The sequence below is a fragment of the Sinohyriopsis cumingii genome, chromosome 9 (assembly GCF_028554795.1).
Source record: "Sinohyriopsis cumingii isolate HCF-2022 chromosome 9, ASM2855479v2, whole genome shotgun sequence".
NCBI classification, from domain to species: domain Eukaryota; kingdom Metazoa; phylum Mollusca; class Bivalvia; order Unionida; family Unionidae; genus Sinohyriopsis; species Sinohyriopsis cumingii.
In genome coordinates this window covers 45,356,822-45,376,915 of record NC_142969.1, presented here as the reverse complement: position 1 = coordinate 45,376,915, position 20,094 = coordinate 45,356,822, and the positions used below count along the sequence as shown (strand labels likewise).

General features: G+C 34.5%; 1 protein-coding gene across 2 annotated transcripts in view; it reads left to right on the top strand.

The window, feature by feature from the left end:
- LOC149791714 (uncharacterized) overlaps positions 1 to 20,094 on the top strand; it is a 52,950-nt gene that overhangs the window by 10,704 nt on the left and 22,152 nt on the right. The window contains exons 3-6 of one of the 2 annotated variants that reach the window (XM_089970223.1): positions 6,166 to 6,294; positions 8,443 to 8,604; positions 10,310 to 10,440; positions 13,505 to 13,570. In XM_089970223.1, the coding sequence (XP_089826349.1) occupies positions 6,166 to 6,294; positions 8,443 to 8,604; positions 10,310 to 10,440; positions 13,505 to 13,570 (488 nt within the window). The remainder of the gene's footprint in view (positions 1 to 6,165; positions 6,295 to 8,442; positions 8,605 to 10,309; positions 10,441 to 13,504; positions 13,571 to 20,094) is intronic. The other variant, XM_089970224.1, reaches the window with a different exon arrangement.

Below are 20,094 nucleotides of genomic sequence, written 5' to 3'. Positions count from 1 at the left end.
ATAATTTGGCTGATTATAGTAGCATTCCCCAGCTCAACATGACAACTGACTGCTTTTCTTTCAGTCCTATTGGCCATCAGTTACTGCTGTGTAGCATGGTGGCCTTTGCTTACTGGTACACTGTATTGGCTGAATATCTACAGTGTCCCACATATGAATCACCTACTTTTTAAAGGACATTCTCTTTCAGTTGGTTAATGGATTTGAGCAGTTGCTAATTATGTTGACGACCTACTAATTGTGCAGCGAATCAGTCTATGTGTCTGTTTAGTTTTCATTCTATCTTCATCCATTCTTTCAAGTACATTTAATAACTTACATGTATATAAAGACCACCAGACTGCAAAGACTGCTTTTCTGTGGTTTTATGTGGTTTCCTGAGTGGTTGTTATACACAGGTTAAACTGTATATGTGTTAGTACATTGTTTGTATTTATTCATTTTAAATGCTTGCCAAAGGCAAGGGGTTTGATGTTATGATGTCCATCTGTCCATACATTCCCCTTTTTGTTTTCTGCATAATAACTTGAGGGCAGCTCCATCTACAGTAACTTTGTGAATGTCTTGGTGCTGTGATAAGAAGGAAACCAGTTGATATGGGGGCTAAGAATTCCGAGGTAAAAGTCACTGTGACCCAAAAAAGAATAATGGTTTCCATACAGGAACATTTGTTCTATGGCACAGATCAGAACAAAATTTTGTAGATCATTTACATTTGGGGTAAGTAAGAATATTAATGAGTTGGGGGTTGAAAGGTCAAGGTCATTGTGACTGAATGAAGAAAAGTGTTTCCTTTCCCAAACTTTCAGTTCCTGAACATGTACCATCACCGATGACTTTGTAAGACTTACATGTTAGCTAAAAAGAAGTGTACTGATTTGTGGGTTTTAACAAAAATCATGGTCACTGGCACTCAAAGATGAATAATTTTTTTCATAATAACTTTAGTTCAATAGTATTCTCACACCATCCCATTTGTTTGTACTCCCTTCTGATTTTAAAAACAGAAGGTTTAAAGGAGTTTGAAAAATTCACAAAGCTTCGTCATTTCATTTATTGGTTTATAATTTCTAACCTGATTTTCACCAGGGGGTCCCAAACACAGTCAACTTGTTGGCATTTCAAATCAGATTGGAGATTCTTTAGCAACACAGTAACCATATATGCTTGAGTCAGTCTGTTTTCAAGTGCAGATGTGATGTAATTCACCATTTTTGAAAATCTCAATAATTCTTTAAATTTTGGATTTATGTGTCTTTGAACATATCTCTACAAGAGTTCTTCCTGTTTATTTGTTCTATTTTTGTTAGAAATATTGTAACTAGACATTGTAATTATTATACACAGACAGCACAGTTTTTTGCTGAAATAGACTATTCTAGAAACTAGAAATAGTGTGCAGTCTAGTTGCTTGTTTAAATTGATAGCTTCTGTTTGCTTTGAAATGCCAACAAGTTGACTGTTAGGGACCGCATGGCAACAATCAGGTTTGAAATTATAAATCAGATAATGAAATTACTTGATGCTTTTTGTTTTTAAAATTGGTATGGGGTTATAAACAAACAGAAAAGTATGCAAATAGACCATGTACCTTAACCAAAATTTATGGAGGGCTTGTACTTAATGCGTGGAAGAGGCCTATTGATTTTGATCTCTTGGTCAGCGAGGCTCAAATAGAAATGGGTTTTGCAAAATATTATTTAGAATTTGTTCATGGACCAAGCTTTTAGATGACTTGTATACACAGTAACAAAAACACCCCTAAGTTATAGGGTCTGAAGGTCAAGGGTCATGTTCATGGCAAATCTGATAATTAAGTAGTGATTTCTGCACAGTATGTTATGTTCAAGACCGCATACTTTGACCAAAGATCATTGGCATTGAGACCCATTGGTCAGTGCTCTTAAGAGTCAACCATGCCCTTCTTGTACATAGATAAAATATTATTTAACCCTGGGCAGGCATGTGAATGCTGACAGTGCTCTTGTTTCATATGCTTTGTATATAGTGACACTAAAGTCACATTTTCTCTCTTTTTTATATTTTAGAACAGGGCTTAAAAAATCCACTTCATGTGTTCTGAAGAGTAGTGATTAGGTGAGGACACTTGGATATTTGCCTCTTAATGTGGCTTACATGTGTTGTAAATTTCCAGTTTAAATTCGGGCAGTACATGTAGTAATTTTTAAAAGTTGTGTTTCAAAACATTACCTAATATATATCATGCAGAGCACATGTGTGTGTATATATATATATACACCACTCCCTGGATAACTCGCGATCCCGCTTATAATGCAGTGTCCGCCGTGGCTCCCGATATTTTTCCAAAGAAAATATATTTTATCTTTAAAATATGCTGAACATGAAAAAATTACGATAAGAATTGGTAAATTAAACCTTGATACATCGCTCGTTTTATCATCAAAAATGTTGATTAATGCCTGTAAAGATAGAATCCATATTGTGAAATTTGCAAGGTCTAAATAAGATATCATATATTATGTAAGTTTTTTTATGATAAATAGTTGTCAATACACAGTAAATAAAGTCTGGTGAAACAGCGTTCAATGAAAACTTCTGGTAAATGCTAACAGGTGACAACAGAGAATGAAATAAACACAAATTAAATGTCTTGCTATGTGAAAGTCACGTTCTAATAATTTAATTCCGTTTCAATGTAAACATTATAATCGCAACATATTCTGTTCTATGAAAACATGAAAAGAGTCAACTGACCATCACATCGAAACCTGTGAGTACTTCTGTGAGAATCTAATTACATGCCGGGAAAGTGTCTTTTGCTTTAAAAAATGAATTAAAAGAGACCTGTGTTGTTTTATCACTTTAAATATGTCTTTTGTATCAAATCAAGTAAGGGCAGTACAAAGAAAAAATTCAGAGGCATGAAAATCTGAGCATAAGTTATTGTTGTCACTTCCGTTATCAAAATCCATTTTATTTGACCAATCAAAAATGGTTTCACATTTTTATACGGTGGCTGGAGACACAAAATGTTGACTATGTAAAGATCATACAGTTGAGAAATCTGCGGAATTTTGCTCGGTGGAAGGAGTAACACAAAAAAAAATTAACTGATTTTGTTCAAAATGTCAAGTTACCACCATGTCGGCTAATTCTGCACGTCGGGCAATTCTGCGTAACGATACGTCATTTCTGTAAACATTGAATCACATGTTATTTTTGTTCAGAAATCCATTTTGCATCAAGAAAGAACGATCATACTTTAATTAAGGAAAGTGATATTCATAAAGAGTACAAAAATATCCTGCATTTTGACTCGAAATGCATATGAAAATGTGATTTCTAAATGTCAGCATGAAGACCCACTCCATGACCTTCTTGAACTGGTGACCTGATAGAATCATACAAATAAATACATTATATACAAGAGGGAAATGTATACCTTAAAACAGTACTGCATTTTAATCCAATTTTGCAAGAAGTTGTCCCACACATACAAAATCGTCTGCTACCCAACGTGTCAACTTACCGCTAGAACATAAATTCTCAAGAAATTCACCGGCGTATTGTCTCTCAGTAAATTCTTTAGTAATTTTTGTCACCATCATTTAGATCATGTAAACACACTACAGTTAATCTCAGCATGATTATCAATTGAATATTCAACACTACAACCTGCCCCTCCTCCCCCCCTTTGCCTTTACGTCACTCTCTTTATTAGTTTTGGCTTTTTTTATAGGTCCCTCGATAACTCGCACCTCACTTATATTGCGGTTGATGTTTTAGGACCCTGATTTGCATGAGTTATCGAGGGAGAGGGATATATATATATATATATATATATATATATATATATATATATATATATATATATATATATATATATATTGATAAGCTCGGGCAGCCCACTGTATAAATTGTTGTAATCTACTTAATAAATTATTTTATGTGGCAGCATACAACACTATTTCAGCACAGATGAAATGAAGAATTGGTATTTTATTGCAATACATGGTCTTATCAGCCGTGCAATATAATCATTGATGTCAGTGCAAGCTGTTAATCCTAATATTAGGTATTATCAATTCACGCAGTGCAGTTCTTGCGATTAATGCAAGAAGGTAATACCAAGATGAAACATTATCAAACCACAAAGCAAACATTGCCATTGCATGATGTTTATCCTAATGCAAGTCTTTATTAAACCACTGCCATCATTGCAAGATGTTAATCCCATTGCAAGCTTTTATTGAACCATACGGTACAGTCACTGCCGTCATTGCAAGATGTTAATCCTAATGCAAGCTTTTATTGAACCACACAGTATAGTCACTGCCCTCATTGCAATACGTTAGTCCTAATGTAACCTTTTATTGAACCACACAGTATAGTCACTGCCATCATTGCAATACGTTAGTCCTAATGTAACCTTTTATTGAACCACACAGTATAGTCACTGCCATCATTGCAATGCGTTAGTCCTAATGTAACCTTTTATTGAACCACACAGTATAGTCACTGCCATCATTGAAATACATTAGTGCTAATGTAATCTTTTATTGAACCACACAGTATAGTCACTGCCATCATTGCAAGATGTTAATCCCATTGCAAGCTTTTATTGAACCACACAGTACAGTCACTGCCATCATTGCAAGATGTTAATCCCAATGCAAGCTTTTATTGAACCACACAGTACAGTCACTGACATCATTGCAAGATGTTAATCCCAATGCAAGCTTTTATTGAACCACACAGTACAGTCACTGACATCATTGCAAGATGTTAATCCTAATGCAAGCTTTTATTGAACCACACAGTACAGTCACTGCCATCATTGCAAGATGTTAATCCCAATGCAAGCTTTTATTGAACCACACAGTACAGTCACTGCCATCATTGCAAGATGTTAATCCCAATGCAAGCTTTTATTGAACCACACAGTACAGTCACTGCCATCATTGCAAGATGTTAATCCTAATGCAAGCTTTTATTGAACAACACAGTATAGTCACTGCCATCATTGCAAGATGTTAATCCCATTGCAAGCTTTTATTGAACCACACAGTACAGTCACTGCCATCATTGCAAGATGTTAATCCCATTGCAAGCTTTTATTGAACTTCACAGTACAGTCACTGCCATCATTGCGAGATGTTAATCCCAACATGAGCTGTTATCAATTCACAAAATACAGTGTTAAAATTTAATGTACCACTTTTACTGTTATGTAACTTGGGTCCAGCTGCAAACTAGATCTAGTATTGCATAATGTGCCCTATCAGCATCTATGTAGTTTTTTTAAAGGAATAAACAGAAGAACAAACAACATATACCCAGATCTTCCAGTGCATGATGTAATGATCAGGGCCTATATTGTTTACAGTTTGACCCAACTTTTAAGCAAGTCTATATATTATGATAACTTCCACATGTCTTTATGGAAGAAGAGTAGCATCAAATAATATTCAGTATCAGTTTGTGTTTTTAATCATAAACTTAACAGGAATGAAAATAGAAATGGGTCTTAATTCACATAAATAAAGAAATATAGAAAATTAATTTTAGACGACAGCAATAGAGGCAGCTGCATACACTACTATTAGCTTATTCCTTTTTTCTGTTTTTATTTATGCTGATGGACCAGTAGTAAACAAGACTAAATAAAAAACAGCTAGTGCATCTCAGTATAGGCAAGTTAATCTACAACTACTAGTGCTACATTACTATTATTATTATTATTAAAAATTGCAATACATTGCTTTGATCATGATAAAAATTTATCAAATCTTCCGATGGTCTCTAACTTCTCCCAGTTCTGCCGATAGGGAGAAGTGACTTTTCCATATTTTGGAAGCCATGATAGCATTTGAAAATTGTTGTCCATTCAGGCAAATGGACTGATGAAATTTATGTGTCTGAAAAGTACGAGTATTTGAAACTTGTTGGAAGAAAATGTAAGTATAATTTTCATTTTTATGCGACTTGAATCACTGCCAGAGTTGAGCCACATTGCTTATTTTTCTTATTTGGTTTTTTTCACTGCTAAAGTAGGTATTGTAACACAAATTTAGCTTATAAAGTTCAGGTTTCACTTGCCCGTACAATTGGACACCATTTATGGCCATCATCCATGATGTTATATGAATGCATTTCTTGTTTCTTTTTTATCTGATTGATCAGGATGCCAGAGCAGCTTTCCGACAGACTTTATCAGACACAACACACAAACTAGATGCACTTGCAAGGAAATTGGGAACTTGTGTGGACAAGGCCAGGCCATATTATGATGCCAGAGTTAAATCCAAAGAGGTCACAGTTGTTTTGTCTCCTTTGTTGTTGTTTAATCATTTTTACATAGTCCAATTAGAATACAATATCTAGCAGTACCTTATTGATGATAGTTAAGTTTTTTTGTAATTTACCATGTAATCATTTATTAAACATGTGCCTATACTCGAGAAATTTATTAGCAATAAATTAAAATAAATATTGCAACTGTTACAAAGAGGACTAGACCGAAAGGATTATAATAGTTAATGCATATTATTAACCAGCTTCTATTTGGTTTCATGTTCCCATTCATTTGTTTGTCCACATGTTTCTTCATTGATCTGCCTGTCTGTCATTCATTTCAGTTCCATAAATTCCATGTCATTTGAGATACATGGATGAAACTTTGTACATTGCATGTAATTACTAGAGAGGATGTTGAGTACATTACATGTAATTACTAGAGAGGATGTTGTGTACATTACATGTAATTACTAGAGAGGATGTTGTGTACATTATGTGTAATTACTAGAGAGGATGTTGTGTACATTACATGTAATTACTAGAGAGGATGTTGTGTACATTATGTGTAATTACTAGAGAGGATGTTGTGTACCACTTCACTGTCCTAGATTCAAGGGCAGCAAAATATTTCATCCCTTCTGCCATTGAACTATATTACTCTTTTTCGTTTATGGATAAAACTTTATGCAATTTTTTAATTGTTTTTGAATGATAAGAAGTATGTTGGATATAACATCCAAATATAGGTGACAGATCAGAGTAAAAACTTTATTTAGTACTGACTTATTTCCTTTAGCTTTGTTATTCTTAAGCATTTCAGATACAGATTTGAAATTTTGTAACCACTGAAGAACTTTAAAAGCTGACCATGTTTTGCCTGTCATATACAGTGGAGCCTCGTTAATCCGGACTCCGTTTATCTGGAAACCTCTCTATCCAGACATAATTCAACGGGAACGGAATTCCTAAATGTTAATTTGCTCCGTTAATCAAGAAATCCGCGTTCCGGATCCGGAAATCAAAATCGGGGACCAAAGTGTAAAATTACATTAAAACTTGTCTTGATAATCTGGAAATAATCTGTCCAAAAATAAGAAAATTTGAAAAATCGTATGTGAAAATACAATCAGAAGAATAATACATAAAACACAGTAGTGAAGCCCTTGAGAATCTGTGGCCACTATCAATAACTAAGTAGCGTGACCATATTGTAACCAGCGATTGTATAAACAATGTCTGTTTTAGCTAGTCGCCGACGGGGATGTTAATAATTAAATAAACACACTGGGATCAGATAGATCCGCCAAAGAATCCAGGCAAACAAAGGTTACTGACTTCTTCAGGAAATTGACATAATAAATGTATGTACAGTACATACATGTACATGAACATAGTGTGATGTGTTCGATGTGTTAATTGTCTAAACTTCTATTTACTGTATATGTATGTACAAACACATGTTATAATAATGTGAAATAAACACAAATTAATAGATGTATTCATTAATTTATTTCAACCATTATTGAATATACAGTACATTACATTTAAAGCTAGCATATACATGTACATATATACGGTGTGATGATATCATAAAATAAAAAATGTGCATGATTCAATTATCTGGAAAACTCGTTAATCCGGACATATTCGCTGGGAACAAATGTGTCCAGATTAACGAGGCTCCACTGTATATTGTTTATTACATCTGATTTACATAATTGAATTTACATCATAAGGTCATCAGTAGATCTAAATGAAGTCCAAGTAAAACTTGTTTCTAAAATTGTTGGAGCATGATAGTTCAAGCATACATTTTGAAATAAAATATTAGCAGCCATTCAGCACAACTATTTGCATGATTTGGAACAAAATTTCTTGTATTTGTCTAGAAGAAAACAGGTTAACAAATGTCTAATACTGCAAAGGAAGGAGAAACCAGTCTCATACAATTACATGAGGTAGCTTTGGTATACATTCTCAGAGGTAACTGTCCAGTGGCTAGGTATTTCATTGCTTCATCATAATGCTGAATGCAAACCATTATGTAATAATCTACACTATTATACATAAGTGATTTTAGAAATGTTGTTTTCCTGGACATGAACAGTAACACAAAGATAACCATATGTAACCTTTATAAACAAGTTTGACTAACTTATGCAGGCTCAACAAGAGACCTCAAAGGCAGCATACAAGTATGAGAGGGCATGCAGCATGCATGAGGCAGCTAAGGAGATGGTACAGCTTGCAGAACAGGGTTACTTGCAGAGAGAAGAACCCTCCGATCCAGCCTGGCAAGAAATGATGAACCATGCCACAATGAAGGTTGTTTTAAGTTTTTTTATTTTTTGATTCTTTGTAAAAGCTTGGTATGTCAATTGTTTGGGCATCCACATGCATGTTTGTATGTGATATCTGTCCATCCACACCCAAGACTAGGTTCAGTCTGGCAGTCAATGACAAGTTAAAAATTATGCTCGGCAAGAAATTTGTTTGTCACTTGCTTATAATTTTGTCCAAGAAACATTTATTATGCAGTTTGATGAAAATCTTGATTACATGCTGGTATATTATTATAGGATTTCTCCAGGTATATCATTTTAGGATTTCTCCAGTCCTGAATTGTACAAGTTCCAAAAGTTTTGATAACATATTCCTAACAATGAATCAGTTTATGGCATGAGTAAAACAGGAGAATCCAATGGAAACACTGAACTTGAATTGATGACAATTCATACTAAAAGCAGGCTCACACCCAGAAGCACCGCTCTGGTGGCCTAGTATATAGCATCTGCCTCGGATGCAGGAGGTCATGGGTCATACCAAAGACTTACAAAAATGGTGCTTACAGCTGTTTCGCTTGGTGCTCAGCATTAAGAGATTAGTGTTAGGACTGGTCAGCCTGGTGTCAGGATAATGTGACTGGGTGGGACATAAGCTACATGTCTGCGGCATGATGCCCCAGTGCTAGACATCACTATAAACTGCAGACGCCATAGCGATATGACTGAAAAATTGTTAAAGCTACGTTAAAAATTTAAATCACACACACACACCCAGAAGCACGTGAAAGCAAAAATGTTTCAACTGTGACTATTGGTACCTGATAAAACCTGGATTCATATTTGCAAAATGTGTGAAATGAATAGTTGATACTGTACTTTCCACGTTTTGATTCACTTATTATTGGTGAGGCATAGGTGTCACTAGTCTGGCAATGACAATTGCAGCAATATTGTCATCATGGACAATGTTGGGGTTCTATGTTAAGATTTTTGAAAGCTATACAACAGTAACTTGATTGAAAAGAAGCTTTTGTAAAATATTATGAAGTGTTATGAAGATTATGCCCAGATATGCTAGGATTTTTTGTTTTTGCCCTGACATGCTATGATTTTCCTGTAATTTTGTACCCTAATGTGGTAGGATTGGATTTGTGCTTCGATATAGTAACGTTAGAATAAATTAATTGTAACTTTCATGGGTTGATATTAAATAGATATTTTATAGTTATGAAGACTTACAATATAGTAACTACAGTATAGTATCATTAATCTGGTGTGTTTATTCAGTGATTTTAGTGGCATCAATTTGTGATGGGTCTGCCAGATTAGACTGTACATGAAAAAAATTGGTTTGGTTTGGTTTGGTGTTTAACAGCACAGCAAAACAAGTAGGTTATTTAGTGTTGAAATTGTAGAAAAGGGCCTTGTCCAAGAAAATGTCACTGTTGCCAAGCCAGGGTTGATTCAGTGGTAGCATTTGTATGTACACCTTTCATTGGCAAGTTTGACATGCGAACCATGGGTCCACTGTGGCTCCCACCTCCACTAATGACTTATTACAACATGCAGGAGAGTTCATCAGGCATTTTAAAAATCACTGAACCCACCAGTTGTATAAAAAGAATCATAAATGTTGACTTTGCAAAAAGTGCAGTATGATATAGTCGTTGAGACCAATTTTTTTCAGAGCCATTTGTGTGTGATTGTTACTGGGTCTGATCATTCATATTATTTTGTTTTCACAGGTTAATGAGGCTGAGAGGGAAAGGATGGAAAATGAAAAGGAGCACCTGAAGACTATGAAGTATTTCAAAGAATGTGATGACAAAGTACAAAGGCTGCAGAAGGAACTAAAACGTGCAATAAACAAATCAAAGTAAGCATTTCTATGCTTAATTATATTAGGGCTGTCCCATTTTAACATACTGGAAAGCAGTGTTTTAAAACTAAATGCCAGGGTACTCTGATTACTCAAAGAGTTCATATGAAAAAGATACAAAATTCTAAATTGCATCTATGGGTGTCTACTTCACATTAAAACTGCTTTCTCAGGGTCCCAGTTATGTTTTACTGGAACAGCCCTTATCATGAAATATAAAAATATATACTATTCATATACTGCTATAGGACTTTTTTTGTTACATTATACGCCTTAATTTATGTATTAAATTGGCACAACCTCGGACCGCAAAATGATGGTGAGGTGAAAGTTTAAATGGATTAGTTCATTGTGTTGATTCAGGTGAATATGGATTTTGTTTATTCCTGATGTTGATGCATGATCATATACAAAGTGTCATGTACTTCACATAATTAACTTTTTTCATGTTAATTAACACTCAAGTCTGAAAATAAATAGAAGTATTTGATTTATCAAACATGACTCTCTCATATATTATGTAACCTTCTCATGATTTTGAAGTTGTGTAGTTATTATGGGACGGTTTATGTAATCCAGCACAATATTGAAAATACCCCAAGCAGGACATATTTTCAACAAAAAGGAAACTGAACAAACAGCTCTTGGTTTGATAAGTTTACTGAAATCTCCAGTGGCATTAGATAAACATCATGCTTTAATGTTTCAGCTTTTAAATTATCATTTATTTTTTTAAATTTTTTATCTTCTTTTCATTTCTTATATTTGCTGTAAGAAAAGAACCATGATAATAAAATCATGTGAAATGGGATGACCATTTGTTATGTGTGAACATTGAATAGATTTAAATATTGATGTATCTAGCTGGAATTTTGTTAATACTAAACATTTTAACTAACTAATCTTCAAGTAATTGTCAGTGTAGATAATGGTAGGCTTTTTCTTTCTCTCTCTCTCTCTCTCTCTCTCTCTCTCCTTCTTTCTTTCAGTCTTTCTTTCTTTCAAGAGATTTTAAAGATATTCCAAAGTTAAAAGTTATGACCCCAAGTTTTGGCTAGAATATTGAACTTTTTTGATCAAAATATATTTGTGTTAGTGCTAGAATTTCCCAAGTAGTCACCAAGTTTTGCCTTGAAAAATAAAACAACTGACAAAATGACTATCGCATGGAATTTTCCATATCAGCTCTGACCACTATTAAACTTTAGTCATTACCCATTTCATCTATTTGCTAATATTTGCTTTAACAGTTCTGGTTCTTATAATTGTTAGACTAAAAACATTTTTATTTATTGTTGAAATATGCATTTCTGAAAATTCCTTTGTTGAAATTTAGCTTTTATGTTGCTTCTCAAGACTCAGGAATATGTTGTGTTAGGGATGTCAGTGGCTTCAGGGCACAGATTGGCAGAAGACGGCACAACCTCCTGAATTTTCAGCAGAAAAAGTATGTTTAATTAAATTGAGTTGCTATCTGAAACCATTTATTGCTTTTGCCATTTTTGGAGATCACTAATACATAAATTCTTTTTGATAAAACATGAAATTTTGTTAAAATAAAAATGACATACAAAATTATAGCAGTTGGAGTCCATTTTACATTTATTTCTCTGCTGAAAAATCTAGCCATATATAGAGATTTGTTTATTGGACTGCTAGGTGCTGTCTACAGCTCCATCATATCTATTTAAATCTTGAAAATGATTCTTAAATTACTGTTTTTGTTGAGCCTACCTTGATGGGAGCTTGAGATAATGGTTATATGGTTTGTCTGTAGATTAAGGTGTTCAAGTTTCTTAAGATTAAACTCAATGAAAAAGTATATTTTTGCTTTCTAGATAAATTAAAGGCAGGCTTGACAAAAGGGGGGGCTCTTAATGTTTTAAATATAAAAAAATTCATTAAAGTAGATGCTGCTTGGCCCAAAATTTTGGCATTTTTTTTTTATAGAGGTGTTCAGCATAAAGAGGGTTAATTGATAAGATAATTCCTTATTGGAATCGAAATATGGTGACTTTCTCTAGAGGAGGCCAGATTACAAAGGGGCATGTCTGCAGAGCTTTCACCAAATTCTACTAGGTTATTTGCATCTGCCTCAGAAGCGGGAGGTCATGGGTTCGAATCCTGGCCAAGTCATACCAAAGACTTACAAAAATGGTACTAACAGCTGCCTCGCTAGGTGCTCAACATTAAGAGGTTAGTGTTAGGACTGGTCAGCCTGGTGTCAGGATAATGTGACTGGGTGGTACATGATGATACATGTCTGTGGCATGATGCCCCAGTGCTAGACATCACTATAACTGCCATACTGCAGACATCTTGGTGATATGACTGAAAAATTGTTAAAGCTACATTTAAAATCCTAATCACACACACACAAGGTTTTGTTTATGGATTTGGAGGGATAATCACTGAATCTCTTGGGCATAGTTTCCCCTCTTTTACCAGATATATTGTTTGTAATACTAACATTTGTAAGAAGTAGTATGTTTTTACTAAATCCACAATCTCTCAAGGTCAATGTAATACATTATGGGAGGCAGCTAAACTTTAGGTAAATGCTTTCATTATAGTTATCTCCCTTGGATATTCTTCTGATGGTAATACTATCAAAAGTAGCAGATTCTTTAAAAGGAAGCCGCCACACTAATTTCTCAAAATAATGCTTTGAATGTTGATATAAATTCTCTAGTGACATAGAAGTTTAAAAAAATTGAGAATAATACAAAGATTGTTTAAAGAAGTATGTTTGTGATAATAAAAATGACTATAAATAGCAATACATGTATCTCTGGAGGTATGTTCTCCATCAGTTCATATGTAAATCAGTATCAATTTGACACTTTAAGCCATAAGTACTTCCAATACATTGATTGTTTCAAAGAATACATTAAGTCGTATACACTTACTCTTTTTTCTTTCCCTTCTAGATCAGACTTTTTGGTCACATTGACCTACTGAAACTGACCTACTTGTACCTGGTACTGAAATCCCAATTAGTTTTGAATGTATGTGATGTGTTATCAAATTTATTAATCTTATGGCCTTGTTTTTATGCCAGTTTATCCATCAGACGTAGCTTTTTACAGCTTGGAAATCTGGTTTACCAGTTTGAACTTGAAAGTTTGTAAGTAAATAGAATGAATACCCATTATCCCATCTACATTAACTTGATGTCAAAATTTTCTGCTAGGTTATTGTCCAAAACATGTTTAATAAATTTACCCATTAAACAAAGAATTTTTCTTTACATCCAATAATTGGTTTAACATGCATAAGGACACCATGATATAAAGTAACAGGCATCTGTTGATTATGCCGCAGAATTAGAGAACATATCTGTAGTGAATAACATTACTCAATCACAATGTTTGAAGAAATAAAATTCACAGCTGTTAAGCAATTGTTTGGAATGAGCATTTGGGAGTTGTTTACATTTTGGAACCTAATAGAAAATTTTGCATCATTGCCTGTCAAAGTCCCTATATGGTTAAACTGCATTTTTCAGCATGGTATAATGTATTTTCATGGATAACAAGGTTTTAATTTTGTTTCAGACATGTGCATTTTGTCTTACCTGTAGGGGAGACATAGATGCTACTTTTCTAACAGTGTGATTGTTAATTAGCATGCGTCTTACATTTTGTCCCTTGCTTTTCTAGTAAATCAGGATATTAAATTGTTCCACTTTTCTTTCAGCATAACAACTTTCTTAATTATTTTTTCATTTTCATTTTAACAAAATTTGGCATACAGCTTGACGTTGATGACATCTTGGTCGAGTTTGACTATCATCATTCCATGTCATAGGTTTAGCAGAGTTGCCATTCCTGTTTGTCAGACCCACCCACTTTCATTTTCACACTGTAAATTCCTTTAGTTATTATTTGATTTCACCTAACATAGAAATTTCTGAAGGGACAAATAAATGTTTGCATTAAATGTATTACCAAGGTTGAACTTGCTAAGCCATCGTTAACTGTTATGGACCCTGATTGTCAGAATTGGCTACTTTCCACACCACACATAAAATCTCCTAAATATGGAATTTGAATTAGATTTGGTATGCATCTTATTGTTGATGATCCTTGGGCTAAGTTTTGGTTTCAGTGTTGTGCCGCATCATTTAGGAGAGTTATTTCCCTTGCCTAAACTTTTTGATATGTTCTTCAGTTTTACATTTTTAAACTTTATCTTTGACTGGCACTGTATAGCCACTGTTGGTCTGGGGTGATATGAATTGCACTAGATACATACATGCATACTTGTTTCTACATAATAACTCAAATGATTTTTAAAAAATGGATATGTAGCTCTATATTGTTATAACCTTGGAGGAATTCGATATCTGGTTTCTGTGTCATTTATTGCAGGAATGTTGGGCCCACATACTTTGTTTTGTTTCAGTACACCATCATATGTTGTTTTTTATATTTATTTCAAGCAAATTTTGTATGCCATTTTATTAGCTCTTATAGATCAGAAGAGCTTATGGGATGGTCTTTTGTTCATCTGTCTGTTAGTACAAGTTTTGTTATCATGACTTCTCCTAAACTAATTAGAGGATTGCCATGAGACTTTACACACATATTAACCACATGCTTTAGCTGGTCCTAATTGAAAATGGTACAAATTGGACATCCTGTTTGACTGCCGCAGTGGCAGTATTGGTAATCTTAGTGTAACTACTCCAGAATGGATAGTAATATTAACTTGGAGTTTTCATTAAAAGACTTCATTTGGTGCTTAGCTGGTCCTTCAGGAAGACCTGCCATCCAATATGGAAACCATAGCAGTCATCTTGAAAAGCTTACTGCTACTCCTCCTGAATGGAAATTCATGTTGACAAGGTGCATTCACCAGAAAAAGCTTACTATGATATCCATTTGGCCCTAAACGAAAATGCTTCAGGTCTGATGTAAATTGTGGCCACTATGGCAGCCATCTTGAAAATTGTGTTATTGCTACTTCTTTTAAATGGAAAGTCATATAGACATGGGGTTTTGACCAGGAGGCTAATTATGATATCTATTAGGTCCTGAGTAAAATTAGAGCTGATCTGGTCTCAAATATCATGGTGGTCATCTTGAAATACTTTGTGTCACTACTCTAAATGGAATGTTTTATCAATGTGAGGTTTTCACCAGAAGATTTCTTATGTTATCTAGTTTGAACTAATGAAAATGATGATGATGATCTGATACACAATGTGGCAGACTTACTGAAAATCCTACTATTGCTACTCCTCCAGAATTGATGGTCGTATCAACATAAAGTTTTCACTAAAATGGTTCCCTGCATGGGGTCAGTTACAGGTGCTCGATTACAATTACAGATTGTTCAGTACTGATGATTATGATTACCATTACACTTTATTTGAAAACCATGATTATGATTACGATGACGGGGGAAGATTACAATTAGGATTGTTTTGTATTTGCTTGTTATCTTATTTTGTTCTGGGCAGATATCATACATTGTATAACTGAAAAACAAAAAATGTTAACACACAAATTAACGTCCCAAATGAGCACTAATTAGCACTGTTTACATCACATTCACATCATCAAATTTAGTTGTTACTGTTGTTACAATGAATAAATATTAGGCAGCCCAGTGCCCAATCTTCTTCAGGTGCCTCCTACATAATTGATTATTGACAATCTTTAAAATGATGGAAATGTCACGACTTACCATCAGGTGTGTAATGAGGTTCATTATTGTTCTGCCTTTCATGGCAACTTCTGTCTTAGAGCAATGCCTTTCATGGCAACTTCTGTCTCAGAGCAATGCCTTTCATGGCAACTTCTGTCTTAGAGCAATGCCTTTCATGGCAACTTCTGTCTTAGAGCAATGATTGCACGCAACTTTAAAAAGTCTTGACTTGTCTGTGGACTTGAACAGCCTGAAGTGGTTGAATACATAAGAAGGCCTATTAAATAATTGACCGCAAGGAAGAAAGACAAAGCCACCACACAACACGTCTTTTCATGTGGGCCTTCAAAACGTCTCAACTAAGCTGTATAAACTTGGCTTTCTGCTCAGGAATCATGTGAAGTACATTTATTTGAAGTCTACTTCACCACTAATTTATACCTGATGAAAGAGTTGCAAATTGAACATGAAATTTTGAATTAACAAATGGTCACCTAATGTTATAAAACACAGTGTATTTCTAGAAAAATTAGCTTGTATTTTGGCCACCTAAAATTACCCATTCCTGATATTAATAGTTGACATTCAGAACCTTTTGTTTGTGGAAACTTTTATTATTCTTAGAATTATTAAAAATAGAATTTGCGATTTTGATTGCTTGTGATCATTTGTAATCATGATTACACTGTTCATTTACACTGCCAATGAAGGATGATTACAAGTACAATTATAGAGCTTCAGAAATCATTGATTACAATTATGATTACATCTCACACTGTGATCAGTTACAGTCGATTATGATTATAGTTGTAATTGGTCCCCGGCCTGATAGCCATTATAATGAACATATTAAATATCTTGTCACCAGTTCATCTGAATGGTATCTACTTTTTCCTACATGAAAAATGGTGCCGATCTTGCGTCCAATATTTCTGCCGCATTGGCAAATTTTAAAATCTTGTCATTCAAGAATATCAGAGATGGTTTCAGCACTCAGAAGTTACAAAGAAGAAATGGTCTCTTTTTCAAATCTTCAGTTCCTTGACGTTCTTTTGGACAGGAGAGTGACAGTCCCTTTAAGGGACTCTTGTTTGTCCTTTATATTAGTATTAATTTTTATTCATTTCTAATTTACATTTTAGTGGAGAAAATCAGAAAGGTAGAAGTTGACCAGAACGGTCTGTAGTTTTGGCCTTCTGTTGCATTATTCATATGTGGCACAACGTTCTCTTTAGGATTTGTGATTGCTTGAATTCCACCAATGTTTAATGAATCCACCATTAAAGCAAACCTACAGATATGGTGTCTCCTATCTGTCAGCGTGAGTTTGAGTCTCAGGCTCGGCAAACGTGGGTACGTGAGATTGCCTGCCAGTAGCTTCTCGTGAATCGGTGGTTCTTCCCGGGGTTTTCCAGGGTTCTTCTTCTACCAATTATACTGGCCGCCATGTATAGCCTATCTTGTGCTGAAAAATGGCGTTAAACCATACAACAAATATGGTGCAGCCACTTTGCCAGGAGCATAACAAAACCTGTAACGTTAATTTATATTAACAGTGCTTAACTTCACGATAACCCCCATGATAAAGTACTTACTGTCTTTTGTAAATTGAGCAGTGATCTGCTTTAATTTATAATCTGATTATTAAAAACATTTTACCAACTGTACTTGATTAGGTTGTACAATTAATAAACATCTATAGTTTGGTGATAATGTGTCTCATTACATCACATGAAATTATAATGCATTAATTGTAGTGCCTGTTATGACACAAAATGACTGCAGCTGTGCCAGTTATAAACTGTACATTTTCTCTTTAATTCCTTCCAAGTTATTTATCACACACTGATTTACTGAACTGTAATATTAGGGGTTTATTCACAGATACTGTTCTTGTGAAAATACTGTCAGCCCACCACACTCCAAAAAATGAAATACCCTGTTAGGAAAATATATGCCAAAGGGGGTATTCTCATTGGTGGCCTGGTCCATTTAAGAAATAGGTATTGCATGGAGTGCACACCACCACCTCTATGGTTGGACAAAGCCAGTTTGATATATAAATACTATATATGCATGATTTACCTGATGCTTGAAGAGCATTTGATCAAAATCATCAATAGAAGTCTTGCTTATTGAGCAAATGTGCATTTTGAGCCAGTTAATAATAGACATGTTATTATTATCAGTCTTCATTGCTGTTATCATACTATGTATTCAAAATACTGTGTAAAGCAATAAATGCACATGGTAAAACGTACAAGTTGAATCACATGACAGTGATTCATCCCAAATCTTCTGTGTTAGTGAATTCCAGCAATCCACATGATCGTTTAAATATAAGACTTGCCAAATTCTTTATCTGTTTTCCTGTTTCGCTCTTTTGTCTCAAATGGCACACATTAGATGGGTCTGCACAAAGTTTAGTAACCATGTGGTTCAGTTGAAGGGACAGACCTGAAAACTTTTATCACTCAGGTAAACAGTTTTTAAAGAATTTTTGACTGTTTCTTTCTCTTAAAATTCCAACTTTTTAAATATAAAAACATAAGAGTTCACATCTTTTTATAAGCAAGTGAACAATCAGTTAAAAATGTCGTTTTTGTTGTACCAAAGTTTCTCACTCTTGAATCTTCAACTCATAACCATTATCACCTAGCCCCTTTCTTTACAAAACTAGATGCCCTCCCTCCCAGCTCCCATTAAAGTGAAAAGCATGGGACATTGATTTTCTGGAATGTACTTGTTGCAAACTTACATGGTGCTTTATTTCTCTGAAACTGTTGCATGTACAGCCAGGGAACTTTATAGGTACAATTGTTTTAAGCTGTACAGCTCATCTCTAGCAAAATCAGGTCACAGTTACCATCTTCTCATGTTCTGCTGTTTTAAATAGGTTTTTGTGTTTAATACCATGTCCAATGTTTTCAGTACATTAAAGTGGATGACTGATATATCCACTTGAAAAATTACTGTGAATCCATTATTTTCTTTTTGTAGTTATTTCTTGGTTTTACAAAAAATATGGTTTATTTTGGGTACTTAAACATGGGATGTAGAGAAGAATTTCTTTTCTTTCCAATGAAGGATCATTGTTCATTGGGTTATGAAAATTGTGGTTTGTAATAACTTTGAAATCCATGAAAATTGATACCCAATAAAAAAAAATTAGAACCACATGAAAAATAGTGAATTCTTTTTAAGTCAAAGTAACCTACTTTCTTTCTTTAGTAATTCTTTTAGGTTTGTGGATCATGCTGTAGTGTAGCATGCAAGACATACCATTCCATGGAATTGTTGATGCTACCATGTTCTTTGAATGGCAAGACTCAAGTAATGCTTGATCCCTAGCAATATATGTGGTGATGATGTCAGTGTCAATAATGTTCAGTCTTTGTGTTAAATCTTTTGAACATCACAAACCTTAAAACATCATTTGCTGAATTGAATTGAAGCTTTAAGGTAATTCAGTACTCCCTTATTATAGTGCTGCCCTTAGGAGCCATAGAGTCTATTGCCTTATAATGAGACCACCTTATAATGACGTACATGATGCATATACAGTACATGCTCATTATAACATTATAACATGGGGACCACTCCGGTGGCATAGTGGTCCGAGCGTCCGCCTCGGATGCGGGAGGTCGTGGGTTGGATCCCTGGTCAAGTCATACCAAAGATTAACAAAAACGGTACTAACAGCAAACATACTGGCTACCATGTATAGCCTATCTGATTATGTCCTTAAAAATGGTGTTAAACCCTCCAAACCACTATTGCAGACTGCTTACTTCCAATAGAAGTCAGCAGTTTTTCTGGAATGTCTTTTGTATCAGTTGTAGTAGGGTTTAACGCCATTTTTCAGCACACGATAGGCTATACATGGCAGCCAGTATAAATGGTGGAGGAAGAACCCGGGAAAACCCCAGAAAGAACCACCGACCCACGAGAAGCTACTGGCAAGCTTTCTCACATACCCACATTAGCTGAATCCGA